Consider the following 22196-nt stretch of genomic DNA (forward strand, 5'->3'; position numbering starts at 1 on the left):
ACCTGTTACTGTAAGGAGGAACTGGGCAGAAACAGCTTTCAGTTCGAACCTTTATAAGCACAGGAGACATTTTCACCCACTGAACTGGACTGGATACAAAGCCAAGTTCCAGAGCTGAAAGGCCCAGTGTCTCCTCCAGGGCATATATTGTGTTTCTCTCTCCCCTCGGTAAGTCATAAAGAATTCAAAGGATTTTACAGCATTATTCTGTTTTTAACTTGTGTGCACAGTTCTTGAACTAGTTCTCAATTTTTAACAGGATGAATAACATGCAATAACCTCATAATAAAGATATGTTTTTTTTGCACAGGGTTACTATGCACGTGATGCTTTGGCTAAAAACCTCTATAACCGCTTGTTTAACTGGTTGGTGAACCGAATTAATGAAAGTATCCAGGTAATTGGACACAGTAGGGGTCCTGTGTTCATCATACTGGGGCTCATTTGGACAAATGTCAGTGTTGTATTACTGAATCCCTCTCTAGAATGGGACAGTTGGCCCTAGTGCTGCTGGCAAATCTCAGTGGGTCTACTCATCGCTAATCTGCAGCAAAGTGCATTTGTATCAAGACTCCAACTGAGGATAATATTGGGTTGACTATGATGCCCCTCACAGTCAAATAGCTATCATAAAGTCATACGGCATGGAAAGAGGCCCTTTAGCCCATCAGGCTCCCAGCACTTGGCCCTTGTTCTTGTGCGTTCGGGCATTTCAAGTGTTCATCTAAATACTTCTTCAATGTTTTGATGGTTCCCACCTCTCCCACCCTCGTAGCCAGTGAGGTCTAGATTCCCACACCCTCTGGGTGAACAAGTTCTTCCTTAAATCCCTTCTAAACCTGCTGCCCCTTGCCTCAAATCTATGCCTCTCGGTTATTGGCCCCTCTATGAAGTGGAAAAGTTTCTCCCAATTATGCCCCTCAGAACTGTGTCCATCTGTGGACCCTCAGCCTTCTCTGCTTAAAGGAAAACAATCCCAGCTTATCCAGCTGTCTTCATCACTGAATCTAACCAGCCCAGGCAACAGCCGGGGTGAATCTCCTCTGCACCCTCCCCAGTACAATCACATTCTTCCTACAGTGTGGCGACCAAAACTGTACTCAGTACAGTGGCCTAACTAATGTTATATACAGCTCCGTCATAACCGCCCTGATCTTATATTTGATGCCTTGACTATTAAAGGCAAGTATCTCATATGCCTTCTTATCCACATTATCTACCTGTCCTGCTGCCTTCAAGAGCCTGTGGACATGCACAGCAATGTCCCTGTGAGGCTCTGTACTTTCTACAGTCCTACCATCGTGTAATCCTTTGTGTTGCTAGTGCTCCTGAAATGCATCACTTCATACTTTCCAGGATTAAATTCTATTTACCACATTGTTGATGCTCATGTTATTCTCAAACTTACAGATCATACTGCCTGTATTCATATCTAAATCATTAATACACACAATAAATGGTAAGGGCCCCAGCACAAAACCTTGTGGGTTGCCACTGGACTCAGGCTTCCAGTCATGAAAATGCCCTTCCACTATCACCCTCTGCCTCCTGCCACGCAACCATTTTTGGATCCAATGTGCCAAACTGACCTGGATGCCATGGGCAGTTACCTTCTTGACCAGTCTTCCATGTGCCATTTTGTCCAAAGCCTTACTGAAGTCCATGAAGATTATATCCACAGCGCTACCCTCATTCACACATCTAGTCACCTCCTCAAAAAACTCAATCATATTTGTTCCACCTGATCTCCCCCGACAAAGCCATGCTGACTATCCTTGATTAACCCTTACCCCTCCAGGTAGAGGCTAATTCTGTTCCTCAGGATCTTTTCCAACAGTTTTCCTCCCACAGATGTTAGGCTCACTGGTCTGTTGTTTCCTCGTTTATCCCTACCACTCATCTCGAATCATTCACATATGAATGATAGCCATTTGTTCCAGGTTCTGGAGTAATATCAGTGGAATTTATTATTGTATGAGAGAGTGCCTTCAGAACAGAAGAGGAGATTGGGAGTTGAACACTGGAATGGAAAAGGAGAGATTATTAAGATGTCTCACATTCTTCAGGAGTTGGCGGTGTACTATCACTGGCTTAGAAATCCTAAGATCCAGTCTCTGGGGACATGGGGTTCAAATCCTACTGTAGTAGCTGCTAGAAATTTAACGTTATGTTAATAAACCTGGACTAGAAAGTTAACCTCAGCAAGTGCAGCCATAAATCTATCATTAATTGTGGTAAAAACCTATCTGCTTCACTAATTTCCATTTTAAGGAAGGAAATCTGCCATCCTTACCTGGTCTGGCCTAAGTATGACTGTGGACCCAGAGCAATGCGGTTGTCTCTTCTGTGCTCACTGAAATGGCCAAGTGAGCCACTCAGTTCCAGGACAGTTAGGGATGGGCAACAAATGCTGGCCTTGACAGTGACACCTACATCCCATGAAAAAATAAAGAGGCAAAACAAACAGCATTATGAAAAATGAGATTAATTAGAATCATTTCCATTGAAGGTGAAAGGCAAGATCCAGAAGAAAGTGATGGGAGTGTTGGACATATATGGATTTGAGATTTTGGAGGTGAGTTTGCATTTTTCTTGTCGAACAATTCCAGAGCAAGGCAGCATTACAGAATGCCAGGGAGATTTGGCATGATGGACAGCACTGCTGGTGGGAACCGGGCTGATAACAGCAAATACTACACAGTATTGACAACCCTGTAGCCCCGATATAGGATTCCAGGAGCCCCAGGACCTTCTGGAGGGATTATTTTTTTAAAAAGTCATTGTTTGTTTTCCCCCATTTATTTGAGTTGGCCCGGTATGAAAACTTTGAGTGAATTTTATTTCTGCTTCTGATAATTGGCCTTCTTGAAGGTTCATCTTGATGTTTTTTGGTGGCTCCAAGCTCTACTAATTTCTGATCGGAGTGGTGTTCCTTTGCTGTTAGCTTGATACTTTGATCGATTTTGTTGTGATCTGTTCTGTTTGTTTATTTTTGAGCCGTGAGATTTTTCTCTCCTTAGAATTCCTCCACACTTGGAGGAGCAGAGACTAACCATCTCGCAGCCAGTGTGAATGGTTAGTGACATGCAATTGCCTGTTTGCTTTCATACCCACCCCATGTTTTCAGGGAATTGCTTTGGTTCTCTTATGTGCCTTCTTTACTCGTGAGTCTGAGAGCGTTTTCACCTCCACGCTGCAAGTTTGAGATTCAAAAACCTCACCATGGGGTCTTGAAAATCTAGGCTGATGCTCTCAGGAGGAGCTGCATTGTTCAAGGTGAAAGCTTTCAAATGCATTGCCTTCCCGCAGCCATTATTAGAGGAAGAATCCCTAGTGTCCCATCATAGAATCCCTATAGTGTGAAAGCAGGCCATATGGCCCTTCAAGTCCACACTGACCCTCTGAAGAGCATTGCAACTGGCACAGTGGCTCAGTGGTTAGCATTGCAGCCTCATAGCATCAGGGACCCGGGTTCAATTCAGGCCTCGGGCAACTGTCTGTGTGGAGTTTGCACATTCTCCCCGTGTCTGCGTGGGTTTCCTCCCACAGTCCAAAGATGTGCAGGCTAGGTTGATCGGCCATGCTAAACTCCCCGTAGTGTTCAGGGGTGTGTGGGCTATAGGAGGATGGGTCTGGTTGAGATGCTGTGTGGGTCGGTGTGGACTTGTTGGGCCAAAAGGCCTGTTTCCACACTGTAGGAAATCTAATCTAACCTAATCCAACCCAGACTCATCCCTGTCAAACAGCTAACCTACACATCCCTGGACACTACAGGCAGTTTAACATGGCCAGTCCTCCTACTCTGCACCTCTTTGGACTGTGGGAGGAAACCCACGCAGACATGGGGAGAACGTGCAAACTCCAGCAGTCGCCTGAGGGTGGAATCGAACCCGGGTCACGGGCACCGTGAGGCAGCAGTGCTAACCACGGAACCACTGTACAATTCTGAGCCGATATTTATTCTTCAGTCGATACAGATACTGCTGTCATTATCACCATTATCGCTCTGCTGTTTGTTGGAGCTTGCTGTGCACAAATTGGCTGTCATGTTTCCTACAATGATAACAATCAGCACCGACTCAAAGTGTTTTGGGATGGCTTGTGGTTGTGAAAGGCGCCGTAGAAATGCAAGTTCTTTATCCGAGGAGCTTCATACACTGTTTCAAACCTCCCACTTATGTCTTCTCTTAGGACAATAGTTTCGAGCAGTTTGTGATAAACTACTGTAATGAGAAGCTGCAGCAGATCTTCATTGAATTGACATTAAAAGAGGAGCAGGAAGAGTACATACGAGAGGTAAGCTACCCCTTAATTCCCTTTACGTACGCAATACATATTCATTAAGATGGGAAGACCCAGAACCCACTGTGCACGGAGCTTGATTCTTATTCTGAAAGCAACAAACGCTGCAGATCGCAGCAGGTCAGACAGCGTCCTCAGCATTTGTTGTTTTCAGTTCAAATTCCAGCATCTGTAGTGATTTGCTCATACCTTGACTCTTATTCTGTTTTTCAGGGGATCGAATGGATGCAGATTGAATACTTTGACAATGCCATCATCTGTGACCTGATCGAAAATGTACTTGTTCACATTTTCACTCCTTTAGTTGTTATTTTTGTATTCCCTCACACTGTGGATGAGTATGTATGCCAGCAATGTATATTCTTCTGTCAATTAATTATTTTAATGCGCAAACTGCACCGTTCCTCCTGTTGGTAAATGTAAATACCTTGAACACAATCTCCCTGTTTAACAAGTTGTACAACTGAGAAAAGTCTTAGATCCAGTGACTGGTCACTGCTGAATTAGCAGCCTCAATGGCCTTTCCCAAAAAGTGAGGGCAGGACTGAGTCTGGCTGTGATCACACATGCATATGTAGAATTCTGCAGTATCAAAACAGGCCATTCAGCCCATTGGGTCCACACCAACCCTCTGAAGAGTATCCCACTCAGACCCATCCTGCAGCCCTGCATTCCCCATGGCTAACCCACCTACAGGTAATCAAGCCTGGCCAATCCACCTAACCTGCACGCCTTTGGACTGTGGGAGGAAACCAGAGCAAACCCACACAGACACGGGGAGAATGTGCAAACTCCACACAGTAGCCCGAGGGGGAAATGAATCCAGGACCCTGAGGCATCAGTGCTAACCACTGAGCTATCGTGCCACTCACCCTTTTCATTAAAGTATACAAAAGCATCTGGAGCTCATGAAACTGTAGCCAAGTACATACCAATGGTCCGAGAGGAGGTGTGATTAGAAATTAGGGCTAGGGTCAGGAAAAGGAATCAAGTAACACTAAGAAGATAATGCTGGCCTTTCAAATGAGCTGAGATATTGCTTGTTGTTTCGCAGGGTAAGAAAGGCATTCTGGCAATGTTGGATGAAGAATGTCTCCGGCCAGGTCTCATCACTGAAATTACTTTCCTCAAGAAATTAAACCAGGTCTTTTCTGGCCATCAGCATTTCGAGAGCAAGCAGACGATGAATTCCAAGTTCATCACTGACATGACACTGACTGAGAGCTGCTTCCGTGTACAACACTATGCAGGAAAGGTGAGCACTTTGCTCCACACAGTATTATTCGCCACTGTTTGGAATTTCTGATGCATTGCCTCTCAACCACTCAAGAGGGCAGACAGAATCTTAAGATAACATCCCGATTGAAAGATGCCCCTTTCAGCAATGCAGTGCTCCCTTCAGCGCTGACCCTCCGACAGCGCCCCTGCTCCCTCGGCACTGACCCTCTAACAGAGCTCACTCCCTTGATCCTACATTGAAATGTCAGCCTGAGGTTTGTGTTTAAGTCACATCTGCGATCTGTGGATCCGTTCATACTCACAAACCGACTGGCCAACATTTGTTCCACCATGTTGTTGTGCCAGAACACTACCTATCCTGGACCAGCATCAGCTCAGCACCAAAATTTAGAATTGGCACCACGTTTCCAGGAAGGATCTTCAAAGCTGGAGCCACCATCCGGCTCAGTGGATTTGTTTCGGATTCTGTTCAATCCTGATGTGCGCAGACTCCCCAATGTATGAGCCAGGATCACGCCCGGTGTAATTTCCAACCTCTCCACTGGACCAAATCTTACTTGGGTAATCTTCAAGAGAGTGAGTGGCAACTGAGAAACTGCACTCGACAGCAGTGAGCAATCTCAGGAAAGGGGAGCCAGAGGAAAATGTCCAAATTCATTTTCATTCTTCTTCTTCCAGGTAACATACAATGTTACGGAGTTCATAGACAAGAACAATGACCTCTTGTACCGTGACCTGTCCAAGGCCATGTGGCAGGCCAAGCACAAGCTCATCAAGTCCCTTTTCTCTGAAGGGAACCCAAAAGAGACATTGCTGAAGAGGCCACCCACTGCTGGCTTCCAGTTCAAGGCATCTGTAGGGGTCCTCATGAAGAATCTTCTGGCTAAGAACCCAAACTACATCAGGTAGGACTCTTCCCACATTATCCCTTGGTTGAGGGGTTGTCAATTTAGAAATCGAGCAATTGATTTGGTGATATTTCTGAAGATCACGGCAGTCACGCGGGAGACTGATTAGTCATGGGTTGTTGCAGTCACTCTCTCCTCTAAACAAGTGTTCCTGTTCTGTCTGCCTCAGCTCCACTGAGCTCAGAGGAGGCTGGAAGAACTGTTCAGATGCTCATTTCACTGACTTTATTTAAAATTAGAGACAGAAACACAGCTGTAAAGAAAAACGCTTTCTGCCTGTGTCTCCATCTTTAACAGAGTTTTTATTGATCAAAACAAGCTGTTGCGGGCCTCTGCGTATGGATTTTTTCTTGTTCTCAGGATATAGGCACAACTTGCGAGCCTGGCATTTTACTGCCCATCCTCTAGTTGCCCTGCGATAATGGTGGTAAGGTTCAACTGGGTGGCTTGCCAGCATCACTTCAGAGGGCAATTGGGTACATTGGCGTGGGACTGAAGACTGGACCAGGAGAGTGGGGACCCTTCCCTGCAGGGCATATAAACAGCATGTGCCAAGTCTACTTGCACCATCTTGGCATAGTTCTCTTGAAATGGTTAACCAAATGTTACCCTACCCTGTGCTAACCCCTCACAGATGCATAAAACCCAACGACACCAAGTCCCCAAACAAGTTTGTGGATCAGCTGGTGCAGATACAGGTCCGGTACCTGGGCCTGATGGAGAATGTGCGGGTGCGAAGGGCAGGCTATGCATATCGACACTCCTACAAGCCCTGCCTGCAGCGGTACAAGATGCTTTGCAAACAGACATGGCCGAATTGGAAGGGGAATGACCGGTAAGGACTGCTTCCTCAGAACTGCGGCGTGCAGGCTAATGAAGGGGAGGTGCCTGAGTTGGACTGGGGTGGACAAAGTCAGAAGTCAGACGACACCAGGTTATAGTCTTTTGGAGCAGATTTTAACCAGGACTATAACCTGGTGTTGTGTGACTTCTAACTTCATTCTAAAGAATGCAAAACATCTGCCCCCAATATCTTAATGAGTGGGTGCAGTACCCGGGATAGAGCAGAGAGTCCAAGAATGATGCGCGTACTAAAAATTGATAGGACAGTCTGGATGCTACCATTAGCCTCAGTGTCCCTGAGGTTGACAAGTTGCTGCCAAGTGTTTGTAGGTGGAAGGTAATGTTGATGCTCTGATCTGTTTAATGCCTGGCACCTCACACTCAAACCACATGGAAACAATCTCTGCTTGGGTGAAGAAATAAGCAGCAACCGGCTGTGCCTCTCAGGAAGAAGACCCAGGCCCCAATTCCACTGAGAATTTGGCAATCGGAGTCCACTGTGTATTTGCTTACTGGTCTCAAATCAAGTTAAAAATGAGATACAAATGCCAGAGAAAGGACCAACAGCATCTGTGTAGAGAGAAACAGTTAACATTTCAAGTCCAGTGACCCTGCTTCAGAACTTCAGATTAAGCAGCCATACTGTCATCCCCTGCTTACCAGCATTTCTATGCTCTGGTCTTTTTTTTTAAAGCGATGGTGTGAGAGCCCTTTTGACAGAGTTAAATATACCCCGAGAGGAATATGCATTTGGACAGACAAAGATCTTTATCAAAAATCCACGAACAGTGAGTATTTGACAATTAAGACAACTACCGCATGATTCCAAATGTTTCAAAAGAACTGTTGCTGCTGTGACTGGGGAAGAGTGATCTCAAAGCTCTCCCCGAGGACGTGTCAGTCCATGAACACTGGGCCTGGGGTAAACCCGGGCAATTCTGTGCCATTCAAGGGAAAAGCGTTGAATGTTTTCGAGAAGGAGTTAGATATAGTTCCTCGGGAGCCAAAGGGATAGAAGGATATGGGGGTGGGGAAGGAGTGGGGGACAATCAACCGCAATTGTATTGACTGGGGCACCAGGGCTGGAAGGGACAAATGGACTACTCCTGCTTCTGTTTTCTGTGGTTTTATCTGAACTGTTTGATGTTTGCCCCTTTGCTTTTATAAAAGGACATAATTGACAGGAGCAGAGTCTCAGCTTTATGAAACGTTTAATGAGATTGTTGCTTCTCACTGAAACCCATTTTGATGATTCCTGCCTGTCTTTCAGCTCTTTGACCTGGAAGATCGACGACGCATTCAGATAGGATTCCTGGCTACCTTGATTCAGAAAACATACCGTGGCTGGAAATGCCGGACCCACTTCCTCTTGATGAAGAAAAGTCAGATTGTGATCTCGGCCTGCTTCAGGGGACATAATGTAAGTCTGGGTCTCACAAAGCCAGTGAGACAGACCAGATACTGAGATTTTCACATCCAAAGACCACCTCAGTGATTTGCCTTAATTTTAAGTCGAACAAGATTCACCAAATTCAAGACGTTTCCTCTTTCCTTTGTTGTAGGTGACCTGAGAATGATTTTGCGCAAAACCAAAGCGTTTACCCGAATTACTGAATCGTTTCTTCCATTTCAGGAGCAAGCATTCCCCAAATTAGAGCTCCCACAGAAAAAGAGAGCACCACAATGTCACTAGAAAGGAACACCCGCGTGGCTAAGTCAAAAACATAACAAGAAAACCACTGAGGAAGCATCAAAAGTGGGCGTTGTTCTTGTGAGAAATTTGACTGTTTTGTTTAATAAATCTGGAACAAAAAGCTGGTATCAGTAAAAGTGTACAAAAAACCCAACTCTTCCACAAACATCTCTTTAAGAAAGGAGGCCAGCCATTTTTATTTAGCCAGTCTGGGCCTATACACGACTTCAGCCCACGTGCTCACAGCTAACTCTGAATTGTCCTATGAGGCAGCTAAAGTAAAGGGTTCTCGAGGCAACAAAGGACAATCAGTTAAAGGTAGCTCTTCAACTGACATTCCCATCCTGAGTTTAAAAGAAAACCTACTGACAATCACTGTTTGAACCTCAAACATAAAGGATGGCTTTGTGATCACCGTAATGGTGGCTGGTGATGTTTACTGCTTCACCAACTCCAGGGAATAAAATTGGTGTTGGATAAGGGATACACCTATTGAAACCAAACTCAGCAAAAAGTTTCGTTGTTAACTCCATCTTTTTTATGTGTAATTCCTCACAGCAACAAAAGAAATACAAAAGATTGAAGCAAGCCATCATCGTCCTTCAGGCCTGCACCAGGGGCTGGAAGGTGAGAATTGTTTGAGTTTCTGTGGGAGATGACAAGTGTATCGAGGGACGGATGAAACATGTTAATGATGGCGTCCATATGCTACTGCTAGTTTGACTTGTGGGGGAGGGCAGTGAAAGAGTGTTCTTTTCAGAGACTGTTTGCTCCATGACAGGAGTGAGAATGTCAGCAAAATTTTGGTCTTGAGCCAGACATAGGGAGATTAATTAATTGTGCAGTGCCTTGACTGACAGCCACTCACAGGCAATGAGTCATACCCAGTAACTATGACATTTACTGCGTGGCATCTGACTGGAAACTAACAGAAAAAGTCAACATGGAGTGTTTGTGAGAGATTAGAAATGATAACAGAGTACACTTAAAATCAATCCAGCCACACAGGATTCCATGGTGACATGTCCTGAGAGATCCGACTCGAGCATTTTATTGTTTAACGTCTGAAGCTCAGAGATAACAGTTGTTACTTCCCTTTGAACCTCTATGATAATGTCACAAATGAGCTGACTATGTGGAATTATTAATTTAGGTACTACATGACAAACTCACAGAGACCCAGATATGTCTAATTCTCACATTAATTTAATGCCCAGGTTATTAATCCAGAAACCCAGGCTGATGTTCTGGGGACTCATGTTTCAATCCCACCACAGAAATTTTAATTCAATAAAACACAATTTTTAAAACAAGTTAAATAAGAAGCCACCCCTCAATGACAAACCACGCAACCATTGTCAATGTTCATAAAAACCTCTCATCTAGTTCACGAATGTCCTTCAGGGAAGGAAATCTGCCATCCTTACCTGGTCTAGCCTACATGTGACTCCAGACCCACATCCGATGTGGCTGACTCTCAGCCATCCTTTGCAATGACCAAGTCAGACACTTAGTTATATCAAATTGTTACAAAATCTGAAGGGAAGGAAATTGGATAGACTACCCTGCATCAACCTACAACAGCAAACCCAATCCGGTTAATCTTGCAAAATTCTCCTTCTTGCCCCACCCCGACTGATGAATCAGTTCTCCTCCATGCTGAACAAAGCTTGGAGGAAATACTGAGGATGGTAAGGGTACAGAGTGTACTCGGGGTGGGGAATTTCGATGTCCACCACCAAGAGTGGCTCAGCAACAGTGCTACTGATCAAGCTGGTTGGGTCCTAAAGGACATAGCTGCTGGACTGGGTTGCAGGCAGGTAGTGAGGGAACCAAGAGGCAAAAATATACTTGACCTCACCCTTGTCAATTTACCAGCTGCAGATGCATCTTTACCGGAAGCAGTGACTACCATACAGCCAAACAGATTTAGCAACTCAGGACTGGGCAGCCATGAGGAACTGTGAGCCATCATTAGCAGCAGAACTATACTCCAGCACAATCTGTAACCCCATGGCCCGGCATATCCCCCACTCAACCATGACCATCAAGCCAAGGGAACTTGCAGGAGGGCACGCCAGGAGCAGCACCAGGCCGTACCTAGAAATGAGGTGTCAACCTTGTGGAGATATGACACATAACTATTTGCGACAGAGTGATAGAACTAAGTAATTCTACAACTGCTTCTCCCTATCTCAGTAACCTTCAGTTCATACACCCCCTCAATATCTCTGTTACCCCCTCCATCCCCCTGCACCCCGCGCTGTCTCCGTCGCCCCCTCCGTCCCCCTGCACCCCGCGCTGTCTCCGTCGCCCCCTCCGTCCCCCTGCACCCCGCGCTGTCTCCGTCGCCCCCTCCGTCCCCCTGCACCCCGCGCTGTCTCCGTCGCCCCCTCCGTCCCCCTGCACCCCGCGCTGTCTCCGTCGCCCCCTCTGTCCCCCTGCACCCCGCGCTGTCTCCGTCGCCCCCTCCGTCCCCCTGTACCCAGCGCTGTCTCCGTCGCCCCCTCCGTCCCCCTGCACCCCGCGCTGTCTCCGTCGCCCCCTCCGTCCCCCTGCACCCCGCGCTGTCTCCGTCACCCCCTCCGTCCCCCTACACCCCCCTCCCTGTCTCTGTCACCCTGACAACCCCTCCCCGTCTCTGTCCCCCTACACCCCCCTCCCAGTCACCCACACCCTCCTCCCTGTCTCCGTCACCTCCCCTACCCCCTACACCCCCCTCCCTGTCTCCGTCTCTCCGACACCGCCCTCCCCGTCTCCGTCTCTCCGACACCGCCCTCCCCGTCTCCGTCACCCCGACACCCCCCTCCCCGTCTCTCCGACACCGCCCACCCCATCACCCTGACAACCCCTCCCCGTCTCTCCGACACCGCCCACCCCATCACCCTGACACCCCCCTCCCCGACACACCCTCCCCGTCACTCCGACACCCGCCTCCCCGTCTCCGTCACCCCCCTCCCCGTCTCCGTCACCGCCCTCCCCGTCTCCGTCACCCCGACACCCCCCTCCCCGTCTCGCCGACACCGCCCACCCCATCACCCTGACAACCCCTCCCCGTCTCTCCGACACCGCCCTCCCCGACACCCCCTCCCCGTCACCCCGACACCCCCCTCCCCGTCTCCGTCACCCCCCTCCCCGTCTCCGTCACCCCCTCCGTTACCCCGACACCCCCCTCCCCGTCACCCCCTCCGTCCCCCTACACCCACCCCCCTCCGTCTCCCCAACACCCCCCTCCCTGTCTCTGTCACCCTGACACCCGCCTCCCCGTCATCCCCTCTGTCCCCCTACACCCCCCTCCCCATCTCCGTCACCCCCTCCGTCCCCCTACACCCGCCTCCCTGTCTCCGTCACCTCCCCTACCCCCTACACCCCCCTCCCTGTCTCCGTCTCTCCGACACCGCCCTCCCCGTCACCCCGACACCCCCCTCCCCGTCACCCCCCTCCCCATCTCTCCGACACCGCCCACCCCATCACCCTGACACCCCCCTCCCCGTCTCTCCGACACCGTCCACCCCATCCCCCTACACCCCCCTCCCCGTCTCTCCGACACCCTCCTCCCCATCACCCCCTCCGTCCCCCTACACCCCCCTTCCCGTCTCTGTCATCTCCCCTACACCCCCTCCCCGTCACCCCCTTCATCCCCCTACACCCTCCTCCCTGTCTCCGTCACCTCCCCTTCCCCCTACACCCCCCTCCCCATTTTCGTCATCTCCCCCTCTCCCTCACCTCCCCCACCCCCATTCCTGTCACCTCCCCAGCCCCCTACACCCCTCCCCATCTCTGACACTTCTCTTTCTCCATCACCCCCTCCATCCCCCCTACAGACCCTCTCTATCTCCACCACACCCTCCAGTCCCCTACACCCCCTCCCTGTCTCCGTCACCTTCTCCAACACCCTACACCCCCTCCCTATCCGTCATCACCTCCCACTCCCTACACTTTTCCCTATCTCTGTGCTCCTCAAATTCTGGCTTCTTCCCCCTCTTATTTCCATCGCTTGACTATTAGTGGCTGTAATTTCAGTTGCCTGGGAGACTGTTAGTCAGGGGATGGCGTTTTGGGCCTGCAGTCCCATCATAAATCTGTCCACCTCTCTCTCTCTGCTCCTTTAAAATGCTCCTGAAAACCTGTTTCTCTGACTCTGAGCCTTCGGAGAGATTCTGGCAGATGACCTGAACTTCCAGTCACTGTTATTGCCTGATTTGTACTCCTGTGAACAGTTTACGATGTTAAGTAATGGTAAAGAACTTGTCAAACGAAAGTTGTGTTTTCTTTTTAAATTTCAATATTAACTAATAGTTAATTGCACGAGCTTGTTTAGATGCACTTTCTGCACCTCCAGCCCTCTCAATCTTGTCATGAGATAAGATTACTGTTTCTCGTTGCAGGTTCGGAAAACCCAGAGAGATCTCAGGCAGGAGAAGCGGCGTGCCGAAGCTGCCTCTCTCATTGCAGCTTATTGGCATGGTTACCAGGTAACAGGGTGAGGCGGGGTGGGGGGCAATACTGCTTTTGGTCGGCTGCTTCTTTAATAAGCTGCATGCCCTGTGTTACTTGTTGCACTTCAAACAACGTTCCTGGCGGTCTTTGCAACCTCTTAACATGTGATTTTTCACATGACATATTTACGTGTCTAGCAATTGGCTATGGCTCACCAGGAAGCATTCTTCACTCAAGTCAGAAGATCACGAGTTCAGTTCCAGGGACTGGAACATAAATCAGTGCTGACCGAGGGGTTGCTACACTGTGTGAACTCTTAAGCAAAGGGTGCTTCAGCTCCTGCAGAAAGATCTAATCAACACAATCTCAAAAATGAGCAATGCCATTCTCTTCACTCCCTCATCAACTATCTGACTGACCACACCATTTCCCAAAGTGCCAATGAAATACAGAAAATAGGAGTAGGCCATTCAGCCCCTTGAGCCTTCTACCCCATTCAATGGGATCACAGCTGATCATCCTCCCCCCATCCCCTTTGATCCCTTTTGTTCCCACAAGCACGATCTCGAACTCCTTCTCAAAAACCTTCAATGTTTTGGCCCCAACCCCTTTCTATGGCAGAGAATTTCACAGGCTCACACCCCCACTCTCTGGGTGAAGACATTTCTCCTCATCTCAGTCCTACCCTGTTTCCTTTATACTGTCAGCCCCTGGTTCTGGACCATTCCTCTCCCTGGTCATTGGGAACATCCTTGCCGCATTCCCCTCCACTGTCTCATTCTGTCAGAATTTACAGGTGAGATTCTCCCCCTTCTCATTTTTCTAAACTCCAGGTGGGATGAGGTATAGCATTAACACTTTAAAACTATGTCCCCTCATAATAGCTACCTCCACCCTAGGAAAAAGTCTCTGGCTATCAAAGGCTTAGTACAAGAGGAATTGAACATAAAAGTGAGCGCATTACGCTTCAGTTATACAGGGCACTGGTGAAACCACATCTCATGTGCAGTGTATGTTTTGATCTTTTGAAAGTTGTTCAGAGGAGATTTATGCAGTTGATGTCTGGAGTAAGCAGGTTGTCTTACAAGGCTGGGCTTGTTTCCACTGGAGTTTCAAAGGATGAGAGGTGATTTGATAGCAGTGTGTAAGATTGTGACTGGTCTGGACAAAGTGGATGTGGAAACAATGTCAGAGATAGTGGGAACTGCTGATGCTGGAGAATCTGAGATAACAAGGTGTAGAGGTGGATGAACACAGCAGGCCAGGCAGCATCAGAGGAGCAGGAAAGCTGATGTTTCGGGTCTGGACCCTTCTTCAGAAACGGGGGATGGGAAGGGGGTTCTGAAATAAATAGGGAGACGGGTAGGCGATGATAGAAGTTGGATACAGGAGCAGACAGGTGGAGAGAAGACGGACAGGTCAAGGTGGTGGGGACGAAGCCATTAAAGATGACGGTAGGTAGGGAGTTGGGAGGGGGGTTGGTCAGTGAGGAGGGAGAGGTGGGAGGGAAGACGGACAGGTCAGGAGGGCAGGATGAAGCTAGTAGGTAGGAAGTGGGAGCGGGGGTGGGGGTTGGTCAGTGAGGTGGGAGGAGCAGATAGGTGGGAGAAAAGACGGACAGGTCTTGGGATGAGGTTGGGGGTGGGAGATTTTGAAGCTTGTAAAGTCCACATTGAGACTGTTGGACTGCAGGGTTCCCAGGCAAAGTACGAGGCACTGTTCTTCCAGCCTTTGGGTGGCATCGTTATGGCACTGGAGGCGGCCCAGGATGGACATGTCATCCATGGAGTGGGAAGGAGAATCAAAATGATATGCAACTGGGTGGTGTTGTCGTTTGTCACGAACTGAGCATAAGCGTTCCACAAAGCGGTCTCCAAGCCAATGTTTCTGCTTGTAGGTGAGTCCAGAGCAAGGGGACTAGGGAACACCCTTTCAGGATTGAGATGAGGAAATTTTTTTCCTCAGAGGTCATGAGACTTTGGAGTTCTGCCTCAGAATGTAGTGGAGACAGAATCATTGAATATTTATTAAGACACACTTGGATTGATTCCCTCGCCTCACAATAATGTACTGTTACTAGGGGAAGATGGGAATGTAGAATTCAGAAATAGTTTAGCTATGACCTTGTTGTATGACAGAACAGGCCCGAAAGGCTGAGGAGCCAAACGCTCCTATTTCACACTGAAAACAACAGATGCTGGAGATCACAGCAGGTCAGGCAGCATCCCCGAAGAGACAGCAAGCTAATGTTTCAAGTCTAGATGACTCTTCATCAGAGCTGACGTGAAGTGTGGAGGGGTCAGCATTTGTACTGTAGTTTGGCGGTGGGAGGGTGGTAAGAAGGGTATTTGCTGCAGGGTGCTGTTGGAGAAAAGATGCTGATGTTTGAGCTAAAGTGATGGGAATGTGAGAATGGCAGGACAATGGCGTGTCTAACTGCCAGAGCGGGAAGGACAGACTGTCCTAGTGGGGTGTGGGGAGGGGAGAGAAGGTGACAGAGAATGGAACAAAGTGATGCTCAAAGAAAGGGAAGGAATGGGTTCACAATGTGAAGGCATTGAACTCAATACTGAGCCCAGAAGGTTGTAAGGTGCTGAGCCTGAAGATGAGATGTTGTTCCTCCAGTTTGTGCTGTGATTCACTGGAACCCTGCAGTGTGCCGAGGACAGAAGTGAAAATGGATTAAAGGAGAAACTGTTCAGTGAGAGAACAAGTTCAGCTAGGCAGAGGAGAGTGGCGGTGAATGGGGAGTATCTAGGTCTCTGGTCGAGGAAGAAGCCAAGAGCTTACAGGCTGTCCTGGTGGGGAATGGAGGTATAGAGGGATTGGACATCCATGGTGAACAGCACACAGTTAGGGCCAGGGAACTGGAAATTGTGAGTATGGTGGAGGGCATCAGAGGAATCATAGATGTAGATGGGCAGGATCTGGACAAGGGTGGAGGGAAGGCTGGAGGAAATGAGCTCAGTGGGGCTGGAACAGTCTGATATGATGGGACTACCGGGTCAGTCTGGTTTGTGGATTTTGGGAAGGAGATAGAAACGGGCTGTCCAAGGTTGGGAGACACATCAACGGCTGGGGTTGGGGGACAACAGAAAGTGATGGCATCTGAGGGCTGGAAAAGGGGTGGGTGCTGAGGAACAGTCTGCAGGATGGATGTTGGAGTCCATAACTGTTTTACAAGTTTGTATGCATCTTGTTTTCTGTGCTGTTCCCCATGCTCCCACTGTCTCTGTGCTCCTGTTTTCACCTCCCCCCACACTAGATATTTAGACGGGCCCTACGATGAAAAGCAGGCACCCCACCTGACAGATATGTGGAAATAATGCTTTTAAGAAAATAGGCGTTTACCAGAATGCTTCACATGCAGCATGTGTCATCAGTATTATAAAATATTATGCTCTAAACTAGTTTTATCAAATATTATGAAGTGTACTATAAATATTGTATAAGGTATCAAACTCTAAACTATTATATATTGTAAGAGTGTTATCATAAAAGGTGTGGGAAGGGAGGTCTGTGATTGTTAATCCAGTTGAAAAGGGGTTCTTCAACAAAAGAATTTGTGAACCACAAATGACACTAGGAAGCTAAGACAAATTAACTTAAGATCTATATTTTTATCTTGAGCAGAAAACTTGTCCACAGCTTGTGTAACTCGCTCTTTGTGACCTCAGGTACGAAAAAGCCATAGGAAGTACTTCAAAAGTAATGCTTCAAAGACAATCCGTAACTTCATCATGTCTTCAATTGTAAGTTTGTGCTATGGTTTGTAATTAATGGTTGGTTAAGTTATGAAGGTCATAGAGGGGAGGCTGTTGGTGATGGGGAATAGAGCACCAGCCATTTTGCATCTAATGCTGGCAATGAACACTCTCAGGTATACCTTTATCAAGCTACATTTCAGAACCCATACCATCCTGACATCAAACTGATACCCACATTCAGAAAAACCACTGCTTGCTGGACCAGTGGGACATTTCCACATTTCGGTGAACTCTGTGAATGAGATTGTCCAGTGACACCGAATTAGTAATAACGGTGGTTAAATGTGAATTTCTGAAAGAAACAATCACTCAGCTTTGTTTCCTCTTTGCACTTTGTGGGTTTCCTACTGTTTGGATGCCTTCTGTATCTGGGTGATGGATCTTTCTGTGAATGCTGCTGAGTGGGATATCCATGTGGATAAGCCTGTCAGCACATCCTTCATTTTATCCTGCACCATCAGCATTTAGCGGACCAAGAGATACAAGGTCATCGAGTGGCAGGAAAGTAGTTTTGTGGTAGCAATTTATCAATGCCGAGATCTTGGTCATGTTGGATGTGGTTGGAGAGAAGAGGGAGGTATAGGTGATCCTGTACAGAGAACCAGACAGTTACTTAGAGTGTTAGAGCCTAAAAGTCAGTCAGCTGTCTGACTGTCCCTTCCTTGGGAATATGATGGACAACATTAGACAATCTAGAGGAGTGTGTATTGTTTTTAAGGTATGAAGAAAGATGTTGGCACCTAATAAATGTGGCGTCCCCACACAATGTATTGTGTTTGGATGCATATAGGAAAATAATGTTTTAAAAATACAATAACTTTCTTTTCTTTCATCCTTAAAGATACAAAAATACTTTCTTGGCCTAAAGAAGTCACTACCCTCAATGTCTCCAACAGATAAGAAGTGGCCAGCACTGCCTTATCTCTTCTTGGAAAAAACTGACCAGCAACTGAAGAAGATTTATTACCTCTGGAAGGTCAGAAAGTTAAAACAATGAAGGCTTCAGCCTAAGATTCTATGTGACTAGTCTATCCTTATATTATTCTGCAACAGCATTATATAATGCACCATTTAGCTGAACACAGAACAGATGTGTTGCAATAGGAAGCCACGCAGCCCTTCATACCTATTTTGCCATTGAATGAGATCATGGCTGTTTTGTATCTTAAAGTTTCATCTACCCTCTGCTTCTATATCCCTTAATGCCCCTGCCTAACAAAATTCAATCTCAGTTGAGATTTCAAATGACTTCTAGCTTCAACAGCTATTTGAGGGGTGGGAAGTTTCAGATGCCCACTGACCTCTATGAAAGTAAGTGATTCCTAGATAAGCCTGGCTCTTAATATTTTAAGGGTCTGCCCCCCTCAGTTCTGATCTCCCCAATTAGTGAAAAACTATTCTGTCAACCCCATTAAACCCTTTAATAATATAAAACCTCCTTGATCTCCTACATTCAAGGGAATACCAACCCAGTTTGTGTAGCCCATCCTCATAATTTAATGCTATTTTGCTGTTGAGGTTTTGAATTGATCTTGTCCTTAAAAGCCTGTTCCCTTGTGCTTCTTTATGCAACTCAGTGTCAATTGTGTTTGACTTACACGCCTATGAAGTGCCTGGTGATGGGTTATTGTATTGAAAGTACTGAATGCAAGTTGCTGTTGTTGCTAAACTGCTGTTCGCCCTGAGCCTGGCCTGCTATGCCATTAAAGATAGTGATTTCAGTAATAAAATTAAGAATTTTGGCATCTTAGAATTTCTAATGAAAGGTACAAACAAAAGAGGGTCTGTGGATAAAGACCAAGGCCGAAAACCTTCAGCTAACACTGCTTATAAAAAAACTCAGATAGTCATATCCTGCCTTGACAACCCAATGGTCTCAATGTGGATCTTACTAGCTTCAAAGTCTTCAACTTTAAACACAACCATCCAGTCTATATCGCAAAAGGATTAAATTAGTGGACCTCACCTGTTTCTGTACGACATGAATGGAGTTTAAAACTGCATCACCATTACTTTTGAAATTGATGTTTATGTAAATTGTTAACGGCGATCACATTTTGATCAATATAACAACAGACTGTCCCATTGAAAGCTTGAACTTTTTTTTGTAGTGGAACCTACTTATTGAAGGTGCTGCATCTCTGAAATGTTAAAATTGCTCATTGTTTCCCACTTCATGATTTCAGTGCAAGAAATACAGGGAGGGAATCTCAAACCAGAGGAAAGCAGAATTAGAAGAGAAGTTGTATGCCAGTGAACTCTTCAAGGATAAGAAAGCCTCATATGCCTCCAGGTATTAGTTGGATCTATGAAAAGTATTCTAAGACTTTGGTTTCTGCCAATGCTTCATGAGCAGGCTGACAAGCTTATATTTTTTTAAACTACTATACAGTTTACTATTCCCAGCTATTGAAAAAGATGTGGCAATCAGAGGCAAAATGACAAACTCTCACTTTACAGATTAGAGTGCAGTTCTTTCTGTTGTTCCATCCTTTCATGTTGTAACGTTGTAGCGCAGTACTGAAGGATTCAGACAGCCAACTTAATTGATGTTGCCAGCTGAGTAAAGCACCGGCATCTTGCTGGGACTCCCCCATCTCCACCACACCCCAAACCACACAAACTTATTTCTGGCATCTTTTCAGCATTTCTGCCAAAGTTTTGGGATGAGACTGACAGAAGCTCTCAGAAACTCTACTCACGGATGTACACTTCAGGTCAGTCACATGATCATTTTCAGGCCAGCAGGAGAAATTACAAGTTCAACATCTCAAGCTTCAGAGAACTATCGTGCCTGTTAAGTCCATACCTGTCCCTTTAATGAGTATAAGACTGGCAGCTAATCTGGCTTCTTTCTTGGAATTATTTAACTCAATCCCAAGTTCTGGAAACTGTTGTGTACTCACTATTGTGCTGAGGAATATTCCCCTTAGCTGTAGTTTAGCATGTTTGTTAATTCACTTGTGCTTGCCTGACCTTGTTTCCATAATCCACTATTTCTGTGACCTTGTCAGTGTGCCTGAGCCCTTCAAAGGACAGTATTTGGATGCTCAGAAAAAGGCCAAATACCAGAAATTAGCCAATGGCATGGAGGGGAAGTTACTTATGATGGACACGGCCATGAAAATTAACAGAAAGAATGGAAAGGTAAGGAGAGAAATGGCAATCTGCCATTCATTCAGGGAGCTGTTGCAATCAATAAAACAGGGAGAACTAAGATGAGAGGCTGGTATAGAGAGTTTGTGAGGGGGCTGAAACACAATGGTTAGTTCATATGATCATAATGGCTAGTCTGTGCTGTGTATGACCTTGTGCTACTGGGCACAGTAACTCTACTTCATCATCTCCCTATCCCACCTCCGTAACGTCTCTGGGGCTCACTGCTCATTTTTTTAAACCAACCTGTTCAGAAATGTTATGACACACTTTGGAGCAGGTGGGACTGGACGTAGGCCTCCTGGCCCAGAGGTAAGGACACTACAACTGCACCACACTAGCCCCACCACTGGTTATGTCTACGTCTTCCTGCCCGATCACTATCTAATCAACTTGTGAGGGAGAACAAAGATGATCTTGGCTAATGACACCCTCCTCATAGCAATAGCTTTCAAATACTATCTCATGGCCGATGGTTAAGTATTAGTGGAGCCAGGAAGGTTGAGAAAAAAAGCGTGTAATGTTATAAAACAATTTCTGGCTTTCTCTACAGATCCATACCTGTATTTTTATTCACCACGTACATGTGCAATCTCCATTCTAGCATTCTCCAAGAATTGTGATGATGACAAACAACTACTTCGCCCTGGCTGATGTAAAATCTGCTCAAATTAAAACCCTGATCAAAATGAATGAGATCAAAGGCATCTCCATGAGTGCGCGCAGAGACGGACTATTTGCACTACATATAGTGGAGGTGAGCACAGAGTTCATTCATCAGCATTTAAGATACTATGCCAAGATTCATGAACAGTACCAAAGAACAATAAGTGTATCATGTTATTCAGCCCTGGTCCCATTTGAAACATAGCTGTACTAGATAACAACAGTCTGATGCCATCTCCACTTGGTTTAAAATCCGATCTATGCCAGCTGGAGTGTGGCTTGGAAATAATTCAGTGTTTGATGACAAGGTTGTCCCTGACACCTCCTTGCTAGTCAGTTGTTCTGATACCAGTCTGAGAAAACACTGACGATCCAGCTACTTGACACTAAATGTGGTTAGTTAAGGGATAATTGGGTATTAAAATGCACCGAGCCCAGGTCTACAGCATCAATGTATTAAAGTAAAAGGACAGATTTGATCTTTTATTGCACAGTGGTGTCCAATACTTACAAACTGTTAATAGGATGCTGATAATTGTGGCTGGTAGGCTGAGCATTACAATTCAAAAAAACTGTGGCTTAAAGTACAGACACTTTCTGAACATTGTAAGTTGAGCATAAATGAGGCATGTTAAGCACAGGAAAACAAGTAATAACGAATGTTTGCAATAAAATCCAAGGCAATGGTAGCATTTTAAAGAATGGGTTCAATTAGTTGTTTAAAAGTATGAAATCAGGAAAGTGATTACTTGTAGTAATTAGTAGTAACCCTATGTTGAAAATTATAAAAGTTCAGCTTTGACAGAGGGATTTTGCTTTCAACTCAAGTGACTAAAATTGAAAAAATGTTATTTTATTTTTTCTTCAACCTTCCAGAACTCCTCTGTTGGAGTCAAGGGAGACTTCCTCTTAAACAGTGACCACCTAGTGGAGCTCACCACCAAACTGCATCGCTCAATATTGGACACAACCCAAGAGAGGATAAACCTTGAGATACAGGATGAGTAAGTACAGCAAACTAATTTAATGCAGATGAAGATCCCTTTGAATCTACTGATGCTCCTTTATGAAGCTGAAGAATGTGACAAAATTATGTTTTAGTATGAGGGAATGGAAAAACAAATCTATTCAGGACAGGGACAGGGGTTGGACACAGAGTAAAGGTCCCTCTACACTGTCTCT

At 46.3% G+C, this 22196-nt stretch overlaps 1 protein-coding gene across 2 annotated transcripts in view; it reads left to right on the forward strand.

Annotated features, from left to right (window-relative positions):
- The window catches only part of LOC125448249 (unconventional myosin-Ib-like), a 61095-nt gene that overhangs the window by 36296 nt on the left and 2603 nt on the right, over positions 1 to 22196 (forward strand). For both annotated transcript variants that reach the window (XM_048523397.2, XM_048523396.2), the window contains exons 12-28: positions 311 to 397; positions 2510 to 2575; positions 4192 to 4296; positions 4516 to 4578; positions 5357 to 5557; positions 6220 to 6446; positions 7084 to 7284; positions 7987 to 8080; positions 8563 to 8712; positions 9544 to 9612; positions 13374 to 13460; positions 17103 to 17177; positions 18034 to 18168; positions 19379 to 19485; positions 20207 to 20339; positions 20953 to 21105; positions 21891 to 22018. In XM_048523397.2, coding sequence (XP_048379354.2) covers positions 311 to 397; positions 2510 to 2575; positions 4192 to 4296; positions 4516 to 4578; positions 5357 to 5557; positions 6220 to 6446; positions 7084 to 7284; positions 7987 to 8080; positions 8563 to 8712; positions 9544 to 9612; positions 13374 to 13460; positions 17103 to 17177; positions 18034 to 18168; positions 19379 to 19485; positions 20207 to 20339; positions 20953 to 21105; positions 21891 to 22018 — 2081 coding nt within the window. The remainder of the gene's footprint in view (positions 1 to 310; positions 398 to 2509; positions 2576 to 4191; positions 4297 to 4515; positions 4579 to 5356; positions 5558 to 6219; positions 6447 to 7083; positions 7285 to 7986; positions 8081 to 8562; positions 8713 to 9543; positions 9613 to 13373; positions 13461 to 17102; positions 17178 to 18033; positions 18169 to 19378; positions 19486 to 20206; positions 20340 to 20952; positions 21106 to 21890; positions 22019 to 22196) is intronic.

Source organism: Stegostoma tigrinum, chromosome X (assembly GCF_030684315.1).
Source record: "Stegostoma tigrinum isolate sSteTig4 chromosome X, sSteTig4.hap1, whole genome shotgun sequence".
Taxonomy (NCBI): Eukaryota; Metazoa; Chordata; class Chondrichthyes; order Orectolobiformes; family Stegostomatidae; genus Stegostoma; species Stegostoma tigrinum.